The sequence below is a fragment of the Hippocampus guttulatus genome, chromosome 12 (assembly GCF_054856545.1).
Source record: "Hippocampus guttulatus isolate MCC_2025c chromosome 12, RoL_Hgut_1.0, whole genome shotgun sequence".
Taxonomy (NCBI): Eukaryota; Metazoa; Chordata; class Actinopteri; order Syngnathiformes; family Syngnathidae; genus Hippocampus; species Hippocampus guttulatus.
The window spans coordinates 363,626-376,725 of NC_141272.1; the positions used below are offsets into that span (position 1 = coordinate 363,626).

Sequence of the window (13,100 nt, forward strand, 5' to 3'; positions counted from 1 at the left end):
TCATTCAAAAAATGATTTGGACACAATCCGATGTGGCCCGTTTCATACTTTATTGACGTCATCGGGGTGCGTGCGCGCGTGGGCACAGAGCAACTCGAATCTGACGGGGCTGTTTAGGATTGAGATGATGACCTCAGAAAAGTGAGAAAATACAAATTGCGACGCGACACCCAAAGACTAATTTGACTGCGAGGAGAATCTTTTCGGGGGGGCTTTGTTTTTGGCGGCCTCAGTGGCCCAGACATCCCAGGAACCTCAGGTTGAGGATCATCAGCTGGTTGTCGAGGACTTTGCGCACGATGCCGTCGTCTCCGTCGATGCTCAGCAGCGTGCCGGTGGCCTCGCGGTGCTCTCCCAGGATCACCTTCACCTGCGGCCGCAAAAGAGGCCGAAGCGCTCTCACTCGCCAGTACGGACAGCGGTCGACTCCGGAGTACCGAGTCAAATTCTGTTTGTCAAATCGTCGGCCCGCCAAGCGAAGAGTTCGCGACGCAAACGTTCTCTTTGCTCTCGCCGGGCTTACCTTGTCGTTCTTGGCGGGCGTGACGGGCTCCAGGTGGTCGCCGCTGACGCTCACCACCTTCTCCGACTCCTGCATGAAGACGGAGCACATGCCGCCCTGCGAGAGGCGACGAGACAAGTCCGTCACAACTCCGGCTTCTTTTGTGCCGGACCCAAGAAGTCGCTCGCAAAGCAGGGCGCTTTTCCTCAGCCGGTTGCGGACATTTTTTTCCCGCTTGCTTCAATGTTTTCATCGACTTCGGCTGCCTCCGAAGACGCCGACAAGCAAAATGCGGTTTTCGAGGCTTCGGCGCAAAAAAAAAAAACTTGAATTTGTCTTCCACTGGTGACTCAGAAAATGACAATTGATCATCGATGATCAGTTTTCCTGATCTTAAGGGCTGGGCAATCTGGCCTAAAAATAAAACGCCCCCCCCCCCCCACCCCATAAAAAAATTCCTCCAGTTCTGAAAATCTTTTCCAGAAATAAAATGTTCTCTTTACCCCAAACAATTTAAAAGTACAACCGGTTGCAAAACAACCCCCCCCCCCCTCAAAAACAAAACAAAACCCATCCCGTCTGTCCAAATGAGTGCAATCAACATTTTGGGCGTGCCATGAATCAGTTAAAAATCAAGGAATCACATCGCCCCACCCCCCTCAGTAATTCTGTCACCTAAAAATAATTGAGAATGAAATGTCAATCCAGGTGCGGTGAATTCTCTCAAAAAAATTTGCCTGCCGTCAGATTTTGGGGGGGGGGGGGTCAAAGTCGTGCTTTGGTCATAGCCGGTGGCACCTTGATGCGGCGTACAAAGTGTCTCCTTGAGCGGCGTTCCGTCACCACGTCAACAGGACTCGGATGCCCCCGCTTCTCACCGTGATGCTGCGGATGACTCCCCTCTGTCCCATCAGGTCCACGAAGGAGTCCTTGACCCGCACCAGGATGTCGGTGGTCACCCAGTCGCTGCCACCCTGCTCGATGTTGGAGCCCGGCGTGTGTGGGTTGTAGCCGCCGGGGGAGGGCGCTCCGGGCGTCATGGGGCTGTAGCCCACCGGACTGGGACTCGGGCTGGCCTGCGGGTCACACGCTTCCCAACGTCAGTCACTCGTCGCGAGTCGCGCGCGCGCGCGCAAGCCGGAGGGAAGTCTCGAGGCTGAACCGGAAAGCCGAGAGTTTCAAGTAAGGCGGCAAAAAATACAACGAAAAGCAGCACCGGTCGACCGCCTGCTACGCTTCGAAGCAAAAAAGCAGTCGATGATCAAAGAGCTCGCTTCACTCCGAACGCTCCGAATCCTCCCCATTTCAGCCTCTCGACAGAAACGATTCTCCGATTTGCGCCGTCCTCCGTTTTTCATCATTCCGTCGGATTTCACGCGAGCGCTTCGGTGGGAGGAAAGAGCTTCTTACCTGGTAAGCCATGGGCGAGGGCGTGGGGTGGTAGCTGGCTGGAGAGTGGGTGTTCTGGTAGCCTACCGGCGAGGGCGCCACCTGGTGGTAGCTCTGAGGACTCGGACTGGGCTGGTAGGAGCCTTGCGGCGAGGGGGCGGTGTAGGGAGAGTACTGCTCCGTGTTGTACCTGCGCCGGCACAAGGGGACATCCGGAATGTTTGACAACGCCGCCGATGCCGATGGAGATGATCGGCGGGCGCCCTCTCCCCCGCCGCCCCCAAAATAAACAAAGAATACACGAATCAAGGACACGAAAGCCCATCGGGCTGCCGGAAGGGCGATGGCGCGGCGAGACTCACATAGCGGGCGTGCCCGGCGTCTGAGGGTTGTACTGATTGTTGACCTGCGGAGACGGGACCTCCGGGTACCCTGGCGTCTGGGGGTTCGGGGTCCCCCCGTAGCCCTGAGGCGAGGGCGAGGGCTCGTCGTCATAGCCAAAGTCGTACTCCTCGTCGTTCCTGGGAGGGAGGCGCACACACGCCGATATTAGCGTCCGCGCGTGTTCCGTTGGCCTCAAAGCGAGGTCCCCGAGTAGCTTTGGGCTTCTTTCGCAACTGCGCGGCGGAGGTCGCCGGCGGTGCTCGGCGCACGGACGCGATCGCCCATCTCGCGGGTCTGGGGACCGTGGCTCTCGCGTTCCTCATTTTGGTCCTCTAACATGAACTCACGCGGGTGGCGTTTGGCTCGCATCCGGCGCAGGTCACTCCTTTTCGTGCCGAGTTCCGAGCTGCGGAACGACCGGTGCCGGGAAACAATTTGTTTGACGCTTTGCGAATGAGAAACACACACGGCGGCATCGACTCAGCCCGAGCGGAATTACTTGCTTCGCTTTGTTACGCCGACGGCGGAAGCCAAAGTTTTCATCTTTAAACGTTATCGCGTTAGGACTTGATGTGAAACAACATCCTCGCCCCTGGCGTGGCAGCGATCCGTTTCCGTTCACGGCAGCGGGAAGGCGGAGAAGAAAAGAGCGCGGAAGCAAATCGTAGCAAAGGACACTTGCTGTTGCCCACCTGGACGGCGTGTTGGGGTTGTTGGGGTCCCAGGCGCCGCTCTGACCGGGCGTCCTGCTGCCGTCGTGCAGCGGCGTCTGTGAGCCGCTGTGAGGCGTACGGCTTCCTGTTTGGGAGGAGAAAAAAGAAAATAAAACGAGGAAATCGGAGCGAGGCATCCCATGACCGAGTTTGGTGCCGGCGTGTCCGAGGCACTGGAACGCCAGTGACAATTTGGTCACGAAAGCTGTGGCCACGCACGCACGCACGCGCGCCTCGTCAAAACATGCGCCGTGTCGTGTCTTTTTCGGAGCCGGCACAAATTCCAAATGTCATCAAGAAATACGAAATCAACATGCTTTGGAAAATGTCCTTTTTACCGTGACGCACACATTTTTGGGTGGGGGGTCTTGAAACAAGATCGAAAGTGCAGAAAATGTCGACCCCCTCCCCGCAAAAAATAAGGCAATTTAAGAAGAACAGAGTCCAACTTAACAAGGGGAATAAAGTAACAGAATGAAAGGCCGTTTTAATAACGCGTAAACAAAATTGGCACTGCACTTTAATCCAGGAGGGGGAAAAAAGATTCAGTGAGATTCCCGAAGAGGAAAGGCAAAGGGACTCGGGAAGCTCAATCCGAGTCAACCGGACTTTGAGATTCTCGAGGGCCAATCGCTCACACGGGAGCCGAAGGCACGTCCCGCCCAAGGGCGGGCGAGGCGGGCGTCGCGCCAACTCGCGACGGCTTCAAATGACACAACTCAAAGAGCTTTGGGGGCGGGGCCGCGGCGCGCTCACCGTCGTGCAGCGGCGTCTGCGAGCCGCACATGGGCGTCCGGGAGCCCGAGCCGTACATGGGCGTGCGCCCGTGGGTGGAGGTCATGCCGCTGTGCTTCTGCGCACCCCTGCGGGAGAGAAGAAGCGGCGCGGCGCGCCCCCGTTAGGGACCCGCCTCGAGCTCCGTTCCGAGCCAAACAAATCAAGAAGGCGACTCGCATGGTGGTCAGGCGTTGTCTGTCGACGGAGATGGTCTGGCAGGTGGAGTGAAGCTCCACTCTGGCCGTGGACTCCGTGGCGTCCTTCACCACGCCGATGTAACCTGCCGAGCGGAAACCGGCCCGGGTGGGCGTCGGCGCTTCGGAAACGGCCAACGGCGGGGCGCCGTACCTTTGTATGGACCCTGCGAGATGCGAACCGTCTGGCCGATCAGCTCGTTGTCCCGTCGTCCTCGGCCCCGCCCCGTGCCGCCTCCGCCTCCCCCTCGCTGCTGAGCACCTGCAGGGCGGGCGGCCGCGCCGGCATCAAAGAAGGCGGCGATGCCCCGGGAGCGGGCGCGGGGCGCCACTTACCGCCGCCGCCGTGATGCATGGGGCTGCTGATGCGAGGGCTCATGGGAGCAAAGCCGCCCACCGTGAAGTTGGTCACGTCTCGGGGCTGAAACACAGCGGCAACGTTACGCTCCCAGATTGCCTGGACCCGGGACGTCTTCTGACGCTCTTCTTCCGGCGTCAAAGCTCGGAAGAAGAGCGTTTGCCTCGCTACAAAGCCACATCTGGTGGCGCCAGGCCGGCCGGAGCTTTTCCATCCGACCGCTGTCAAACCGAGAAAAGCTTCTGGGGGGATACGCAACATTGAATGCTAGCTGTACAATGCTCCAAATAAAACCCACTCGCGACGCCTCACCGAGGGCAGTTCGCCATCATCGTGTCTGAAAAACGAGGCGCCCTTCTCCGGCCTTGACCGGCCCGACAAAAATCACGAGAAGCCAATCGGAAGGCGCCGCGCGACTTTTGAACTCGGACTCGCCGCGTGACAGCCGAGCAATTCGCCCTCGGACCCGTGGATATTTTGAAGCGGACGGACGGTTGCGTTGCGTTACCTTGGAGCCGCCGGCCAGCACGAGGTGTCGAGTCTTGCAGACAAACATCCCTCCGTTCTCCACCAGCTTCTTACAGTGCAGGAAGGCGAATCCCCGGAAAAGGTGGCGGATCTCGCCTTCGCGGCCCTGCCGGCGCCGCGCGCGCGCACACGCGCGCGCCCCGTCAAATCCAAGGCGGCGAGGCGGCAGCCGAGTCGGCCGCTCCCGAGCATCCTTACCGAGTGGGGCCCGTCGATGACCTTGACGATGTCTTTGACGTGGATGTTATTCTGCTCCGAGTCCAAGGCCACGGCGAAGCGGTTGTCCTTCTTCCGGTTGACCGCCTGGTGGCGCACCGTCAGCACTTTGCCGTGCATGTTCAACACCTGCCGGAGGAGGAGCGCCGCGCGTTGAAAGGAGTCGAGAGAGAGGACAAAGGTTGCGAGGACCGTCGCGCGCACCTCAATCAACCCGACTCGAGTCTATTTCTCCGGCGCTTTCAAAACACAGCCGCCGCCGTTTGCGACGTGCTGCGCGTGGGGCAAAAAAAATACATTCGGACAGATGACAAAGACAGTCCGAGGCACCCAAACGGTCCAACTCCGAATCAAGTCTCGTGCGGAGTCAAAAGGCCAAAGAATGACAAGTTTGAAAGAGCTGCATCCTCTCGGAGCCTCCGCTTCGTTCCCGGTCCGCAGATCTGAGGCACCGGGCGGGGAGGGGCGCAGGAGCTCAGAGAGGTCAGGTGGGGCCAAGCCACCTCAAGATTGGGCGGCGGCATTTTGGAGCAATCCCATTCCGGATAACCACCTTCGTCCAAACTAACCGCTACTATGGCGACACGTACGATGTAAGGCGGCCCCTTGCGATCACCTGGAAGGTTTCTCTCTCCAGCCGCACGATGACGCCCACCGTCTGCGGGTCCAGCTGGACCAGCTCCCCCCACTCGTGCTGCCCCCCCGCATCCACGCCAGACGCCGTTTCCGAGCAGAGCTGCAGATCTCTCGGCAACACCTTCAGCTACAGGCAGAGGGGGAAAAAAACAACGATGAACAAACAGCTCGGAAAAACAAAACACATCGGCGACGGAGGAGTTACTTCGTGCATGGTGAGGTCGGAGAAGAGGATGACAAAGCTCTCCTCCACGCGTACGATGAGGCCCGTGTCGCCTTCGTATCGGCCGGCGATCACCTTCACGTGGTCGCCCATCCGGAAGTATTTCTTCAACTCTTGAGCCGGGAACTCCAGGGGGTCCTACGCGCGGGTGGGACGAAGACGGGGGCTCAATGAGGGGCGAGGCCTCTCCAATTTTGGGGGAGCCCGATATGTTGTCGCTCGGCCTTTTGGCGACCGATCGGCACGCTTTTGCTCTTCAAAGCGACGTGTCGCGTACGCCGCGCGTGTACCTTGAGGTCTTCGTGTTTGGGCATGATGGTGATCTTGTTGCCGTCCACACTGAGGATTTTCCCCTGTAAGTTGATCAGCTCCCCCTCGCACACCTCCACGTTGTCACCCGCCTGCAGGTTGTGCTCGCGCTCCTTGCCTGCGCGCGGGCGGGCGGGCAGACGGACGGGCGCTTGGAGTCAAGAGAGGCGAGGCGCAGATCTTCGAGCCGGCCAAGCGTCGGCGCACAGACCTGACTCGGTGACCACCTCCAAGTCGATTCCTTCCGGCTGGTCTTCAAACTTCTCCAGCTCGGACAGCGTGGGCTTCACGCCGTCTGTGATCTGTCAGAGGGCAACGAGCAGAGGCTGACTGACTCACAGGGGGGGGGGGGGGATAGGTAAAAGAAAACTGAGCTCTTCTCTTTCCTCTCAACTGGCCTTACAGATGACATCCGAGGCCGAGTATGCGCTTGAATCTCCGCTCTCTCCCAAGACGGAAATTGAAACGGCCCCCAAATATTAATACAAGTTGAAAAGCTCGACAAGAAGACGGTGGTGCTTTTCAAGACCGCCGGCGAGCGGCGCACCTTCCATGTAGTACCGGGAGGTGCCACGCGACGGCAGCAAGCGCTTCACTCTCTCAACAGAGTGTTGAGCGAGCCAAAGACGGACGGGGTCAACGCCAAGCGCAATCCGTCCAAAGGACGGCCCGGCAAGTCCAATCAAACTGGAGTAAAAACGTGTTTGTTTTTCTTACCAGGGTCTGCCTGCATTGCAGCTTATGAACGAATTGGCAACTCTTGAGAAGCAAGTCATCGTATGGACCTTGTTGAATTTCAAGGCATATTTGCAAATATCTACTTTTTTCGTTTGGAATACAAAGATTGCCCTTTTTTTTTTGGGCCAATTTATTTCATGTTCGGGGAAGGACTAAACCATGGCCTGAATCCGAATCGGATTACGTTTTTGTGCATTTTGGGTGCTGTCAAATTGAAATAATGTGCAGTTTTTGACTCAAGGATTTCCCTCAATTCATTCATGAAAGAAAAAAAAAAAAAAGAAGAAGAAGAAGCTGAACCAATGATCAAAACAACAGCGCGGCGTGGACTTCCTGCTCACCACCGCAGACATGGCGAAGCTCTTGAAGAGGAATCCTTTGCGGCTGTAACGATTGGCCTCAAAGATCATGAAGTCGCCATCGTGACTGACCTCCCCTCCAAGCGCCCTGTCAATCAAAAGTGCGCGCGTCACTCCGACAGACGCGCGAGACGTGTTCGAGGGGCCCGGCGCGCGCACCTGATTTTTTCGGCATCAAAGAGCCTCTGTGCGGGCCTCTTGAACTTCTTCCTCTTGGCGTACCAGTCTTTCTGGAGACGCACCGAGAAGCAGACAAACCAGTGAGCCCGCGCGGGCCGGGGCAGGCGAGCCGGCCCGGGCGCGCGCGGCCTACCAGGCTCATCTTGGCTTTGATGCGGTCCAGTTCGATGCGAGGGATCATTTTGAGCGAGATGGTGTTCTGGCTGGGCTCAACGTAGTCCACCTGGAGAGCCAACAACGCAACTTCAGTGGAATCCAAAGTGCGAACAATCGGATCCCGCGGGTTGGGCGACAAAGCCGTTTTGAGCTCAGAGCGCTTTTTTGTTCGTTTCTGCTCGGGTCAGTCCGGGCTAGGCGGTATGACAACGGTTTTGAAGAAGAGCATCGACATCTGACTTGACGTCGAGGGTGCGGCCCAGAGTACCTGCGCAATGTCGTCTTTGTACAGGCCTCGTTTGAGCCTGACCCAGGATTTGGGCTTCAGGTTGGTGACCTCTTTGACCACCTTGAGGACGTCCGTCATCTCCTTGATGGGAACCATCTGCTGGTTCCACAAGCCCATGCGAAGGTTTCCGATGCCCTCGATGGCGGCTTTCACGTGCGTCTGCTTGTAAGACTCCACATAGATGTAGCCCTTCACGTGGTCCGGGGCCACCACCGACTTGATCTGGAGAGGCTGCGGGAGCAGTTCAGTGCGGTTCGAGCTTTGTTTTGACAGTCGACCTCGATAGTTTGCTGACATTTCCGTCGTCGCGGTTATCGGAGGGTCGGGAATGAGCGAATAGGATGGCAAAGGGAGCGACCGCGTTCGGAATCCTCATTCCCTCGTCGCCGCGGTGGCTCGGGAGCGACGGCCGACGCAACCGCCGACTCGACTCTCAGCCGCTTCCCGCCTGGCCGGGCGAGCCGAGCCGAGCCGAGCCGGGCGTCCTTACCGTGTCCGTGAACTGATAGGCGATGAACTTCCTCATCAGCGCGATAGCCGTCGCCCGCTCCTCCCCAATCTGAGAAGAGAGGAGACTCTGAGCAAGCGTGCGCGGGGGTGGGGGTGGGCGCGACGCGCGCGGAAACCTCACCTTGCACTTGACAGTCCACAGGTTGGGATCCCTGGTGTGGACAAATGCAATCGAGCAGTTAGAACAGTCAGCCATTGTCTGATCTCGGCGTTGACGTACTTGACACCGGGAAGTAGCTGCTGCTGGGTGATGTCATCGGAGAGCTCCTCCGACCCTCCCGAGTAGCTGCGCGCCACACAAGAAGACAATGTTGGAGCGCTTTGGGAATCCGCATATTCAACAAAATCAAAGCTCGCGCTTGAGTAAAAACCCGTGAAGGCTCCTTCCGGCGAAGACGGGAAACTAAATCTGACCGCTAAGAAGGGCCTGCAACGCGGGGGGCGGGGCTCAATGGTGGCTTTTTGCTCCCAAAACGTCAGTTGCCGATTTGTCTTTTGCCGTTTTGCGGACATTTTGGGTGAATTGCTGACAAAACTTCTGCTCCGCACTTACGGTCAAGTGAAAAGGAGTGAACATGAATACTTGACTTGTGGCCCTACGATTGGGGGCCTTATGTTGACGTTTCATCACAATACCACGAAATAAAGCAAAGACGAATTCGGATTTGCAAACCTCGTGTTTTGCTTTGGAAATCAAAGATCAATATTTTCCCCCACATTGTGGACAAGATGAAAATGAAGCGCAGCCAGGTATGAAACCAAGACGACTTTCGGAGTTTTGCTGTTGGATTTGAAGGAGGAAAAGAAAGCGAGCGACAACATGGCAGGAAAACGTCAAACTCAAAGAAAGCAAAAATGACTCACTGCTCCCCTCCAGAGGACTTGGCGTACTTCCTCATGTAGTATTCGCCCAGCGCCTCCTCTCGAGAGTCTCTGCGCATGACACACACACAGAATAGTTTGGGGTTTTTTACCTTTGGGTGCTTACCCTCTAATTTCTAAAACCAAAGGGCAAATTCTTCTTCAGTGCACTGTACAAAAACATCACCGACGTCATCGATGAATGCAAGTCGACTCGGCCTATGGCGAAATCTGACGTCGCTGGCCCCCTATTCCCAAATGACCTCCGTCTCACCTCCAGAGGTTCTGCAGCCTCCTGGACCCTGAGTGGTCTTCATCCAGGACCACGTGGTCGATGTTGGACACTGAAAGCGGGCCGTCGTCGTCACACCCCCGTCCGCACGACCACATTCAAGTGCCGCGCCGGCTCGAAGACTTACCTTCAGCCTCCTCTGCGCGGGCCGAGTGGAGGAGGAAGGAGGCAAGATGAAGCGTCACGCAAGTTGAACAAGGGGATAGGAGGCGGGAAGGCGAGGGGGGCATCGGCAGCGCAAAGCAATGGGAGAAGAAGAGAGCAGACATTAATGGCGGTGTGTTCAAATATGGCGTCGCCGCGTGGATGGACGTGCAGCCCTTAAGACAAATGTCAGTGTCAGTCATTGACCATGTTGTCAACCACGAGGAAGCGTTGGCACGCCGCGCACGGGCAACAAACGTGCCGGTCCATTTTCGCACACTTTCGGAGAGGGCAGAAAGATTGCCGTGAACCGTAGAGGACATGCGTGAGCGACCGGCGAGACAAAGAGAAGACGCCATCTTAACTTGTCGTACTTTCACAGACTCGGATATGAACGTACAGCACCGTGTCGGGCCACCGCGTGCCCGGCAGATGCTGGCACAACCCACTTTTGTCAACAAATCCCATCAAATCAACACAACACTCTCTTGCTTCTCAGCCGAATAATACGAGTTGTATCCGCTGGAAGGGATTGAGCCATTTTACCGCGCCGTGCCAAACGGCCCGGCCCCACTCGAAGGTTCCGGCGTCTTTTTCAGAGTTCGCTTTGCGTTCACGCGTGGGACGTCCTCACCTTTCTCCAGGATGTCCTCAGCTCCTTCCTCCCATTGGTCTTCTTCGTCCTCATACTCGTCGTCCACATCTGCAAAAAGAAAGAAGAGTTATTAAGAGGTCACGGAAGGAGGAAGCTCGACGGTAAAAGAATATTTCAGACCGGCTTCATCCAGGATAAAGCCTCCGTGGCGCGGTTTCTTCCGAGGACGCTCATCGTCGTCTTCCTCTTCTTCGTCGTACTCGTCATCCAGGTCCTCGCCCTCCTCCTCAGCCACTTTGTCGCTGCCCACGGGGCTGCCCGGCTCCTCCTGGATACCAAAACACATTTCATACGACACGCTTGGCACTCGGGAAGCTATCGCGAAAATATATCCATATGGCAATAATGGCCGACGCAAGATGGATATCGCAAAGACGTGCAATCATTTTCTTATTGTATTGTACGCTTTCATCAGAATTTGACCGCACGGATGCAAATTTAAATGCAAATGACCACCCAATAGTTATCTCTGCGCATTACAATGAATTAGCTCAAAACACATTGAGGTGGCTTATTTTGCCACATGTAAAAAAAAAAAAAAAAAAAAGTGCTGCTTTCATGCGATGATTAAAAATGTCATTTCTTTATGTGCATGTTTAAGCCACCAAAATTGGAGAGGTGGAGCTGGTGCCTCAAAAGTATTCACATCTGTTGTCTGGGCTCAGGCCACTGATATGACATAAGATATAGCGTATATATGCATGAGCCTTTGGTCAATTTAAATGTAATGGAATTTTTTTTTGGGGGGGGGGGTTATTATTTGTCGTTCGTTGCAAAATGGAATCTATTTCCGTTTACTTTTAAATTTAGTGCTTCACTAATTTAAATATATCGTTTGCTGGAGAGTAATGCAATAAAACACAACTTGCGTCCCCAAAAATGATGAAGAGTAGGGCATTGTGATCTTTTTGGCCATAATCTGGCAGCCCTTGGTGCAAAGTAAAACGTAAGATTTAAAACCATATCTGATGAAGGTAAGTCCAGCGCCTCCGTCGTTGTTGTTGTGTCGATAGTTAGCATTAGCATTAGCACGAGACTACCTCGTTCTCCTCCGCCTCTTCGGCTTCTCCGTCGCTGCTGCGCTCACTCTGGTTGTCGGAGAAGTCGCTGTCGTCGCTGTCAGACATCTTTGGGGGCGCCGCGTGACTGCGGGATCGCAAACGTAGGCAATCGTCAAAACAACTCGGCTCCGTCGTTTGAATTAGGCGCAACCTCTTGTGCTAAAGCTAAGCTAACAGGCACCAGCCAAGGCCGGGCAGAGCCAGGATGTCGACTTCTGCGCCGACGGCACCTTCCCGACAGCTTCGAAATTGCGACGCGCTCTTCCAACTTCCAAAGCGAGACGTACCTTCTTCCGGTGATCGCTTGGCGGTGGGACAAAACAGGCCAAGATGAAAATGTCTCGTTTCGCAGTCGTCTTTCGCGCAGCCGCTGGATTCAATCGCGAGAGTTCCGGTGATCTGGCCGATCTCGCGATAGTTTGAAAGCCGTGTCTGCTGAATAAAAGAGGTCTCACTTCAAACGGAACCACAGCATACTCGCGGTTCACCAATTCTAGGATTTTTTTTTCTTTGGGGTTTGGAGCGGGTGGAGAAAATCCCCGGTTTTCGTGGTTAACGCACACTGCGGTTATGACAGCGTGTTTTGAATAAGTCTGCCTTTGAAAAACAGAGTATTTTTTGCCTTCGCGGGTTTTCAGGGCCCCGCGGTTGCACGAAGGAGTAAGCGCTCTTGCTCTCGGAATCTCTGATGTCGTACGTCGACCTCCCAGTGTGCTATAGTGACGTAACGGTAGCACAAAGTCCGTCCGATCCGGCTCGGGTGTTTTTGTGGGCGATTGTATGAGTTTTGCCGTCGCTCGGGAGATGAACAGCGTAGGTGAGGCTTGCACGGAGCTCAAGCGGGAGTACGACCAATGTTTCAATCGATGGTTCGCCGAGAAGTTCCTGAAGGGAGAGCGAGGCGCCGAGCCTTGCGCGGACAGCTTCCGGCTGTACCAACGCTGCGTGCAGAAGGCCATCAAGGACAAGGACATCCCCGTGGACGGCCTGGACTTCATGGGCCCCAACAAGGACAAACCCGACGGCTGAAAAAAGACAGCAAGTGACGAGACGAGCGCCCTCCGCCCCCCAACAACACCCGCAAACCCCCCAAACTGACTGACCGCGGCTTCCGAGTCAGCATGCGCACGGAAGAGCGCAGTCGGACCTGATCGCTTGCTCTTGTCTTTTTGTCCCCGCAGCGGCACACGGGACAGAAAGAAATTCTGCACTCCGGGACGAGATGAACATGTGTTTTGTGACACAAATGCCTACGAGCACCTCTGGCTTGCCAAGTGCATCGATTTCCAAGTTTCTTCACGTACTCAAATCGCAAATTCTCTTCAGTTCAGTTCTTTTTTTTAATGTCAGGAAGCCGTTTTTTTAAAATAAACGAAACAACATTTGAAGAAAGTATTTTCTTGTATTTGTCGTGTCGGCTACTGTACGGAAGCCGAGCTACCAATACGACGAAGACGGCAACGTGATTCTCGGCTAAATGACAAAAACACGGGAATTTTTCCCCCCCACAATTACCACACGCCCATTCGATAAATGTTTAGTTTGTACATTTTTGAATGAATTGGTATAATATCGGCCATGTGCCCAAACAAATAAGTCAATACATGTCGTGTTATGGGAGAAAAG

At 55.5% G+C, this 13,100-nt stretch overlaps 2 protein-coding genes across 3 annotated transcripts; one reads left to right on the forward strand and one right to left on the reverse strand.

Moving 5' to 3' along the window:
- Positions 1 to 31: 31 nt before the first annotated feature.
- On the reverse strand, positions 32 to 11,893 carry supt5h (SPT5 homolog, DSIF elongation factor subunit). 2 transcript variants are annotated; one of them, XM_086124752.1, is made up of 30 exons: positions 11,762 to 11,893; positions 11,454 to 11,559; positions 10,534 to 10,681; positions 10,393 to 10,461; positions 9,742 to 9,753; positions 9,597 to 9,666; positions 9,326 to 9,394; positions 8,682 to 8,747; positions 8,583 to 8,613; positions 8,442 to 8,510; positions 7,931 to 8,182; positions 7,640 to 7,729; positions 7,486 to 7,556; positions 7,309 to 7,414; positions 6,441 to 6,531; positions 6,211 to 6,347; positions 5,903 to 6,058; positions 5,678 to 5,824; positions 5,044 to 5,190; positions 4,826 to 4,951; positions 4,296 to 4,380; positions 4,114 to 4,221; positions 3,943 to 4,045; positions 3,745 to 3,851; positions 2,968 to 3,073; positions 2,254 to 2,412; positions 1,913 to 2,081; positions 1,381 to 1,578; positions 524 to 619; positions 32 to 370 (listed from the first exon to the last, which is right to left on the reverse strand). In XM_086124752.1, the coding sequence occupies exons 2-30, from the start codon at positions 11,538 to 11,540 to the stop codon at positions 230 to 232; spliced, it is 3,216 nt and encodes a 1,071-aa protein (XP_085980878.1). In that variant the 5' UTR covers positions 11,541 to 11,559; positions 11,762 to 11,893; the 3' UTR covers positions 32 to 229. The 2 variants fall into 2 exon arrangements, with proteins under 2 accessions (XP_085980878.1, XP_085980879.1); XM_086124753.1 differs by lacking the exons at positions 9,326 to 9,394; positions 9,597 to 9,666; positions 9,742 to 9,753; ... (2 more) ...; positions 11,454 to 11,559; positions 11,762 to 11,893 and adding an exon at positions 9,135 to 9,282.
- Positions 11,894 to 11,972: 79 nt separating this feature from the next.
- triap1 (TP53 regulated inhibitor of apoptosis 1) lies at positions 11,973 to 12,869 on the forward strand. The gene has a single exon (XM_086124757.1). The coding sequence runs from the start codon at positions 12,255 to 12,257 to the stop codon at positions 12,501 to 12,503; it is 249 nt and encodes an 82-aa protein (XP_085980883.1). The 5' UTR covers positions 11,973 to 12,254; the 3' UTR covers positions 12,504 to 12,869.
- Positions 12,870 to 13,100: the final 231 nt, after the last annotated feature.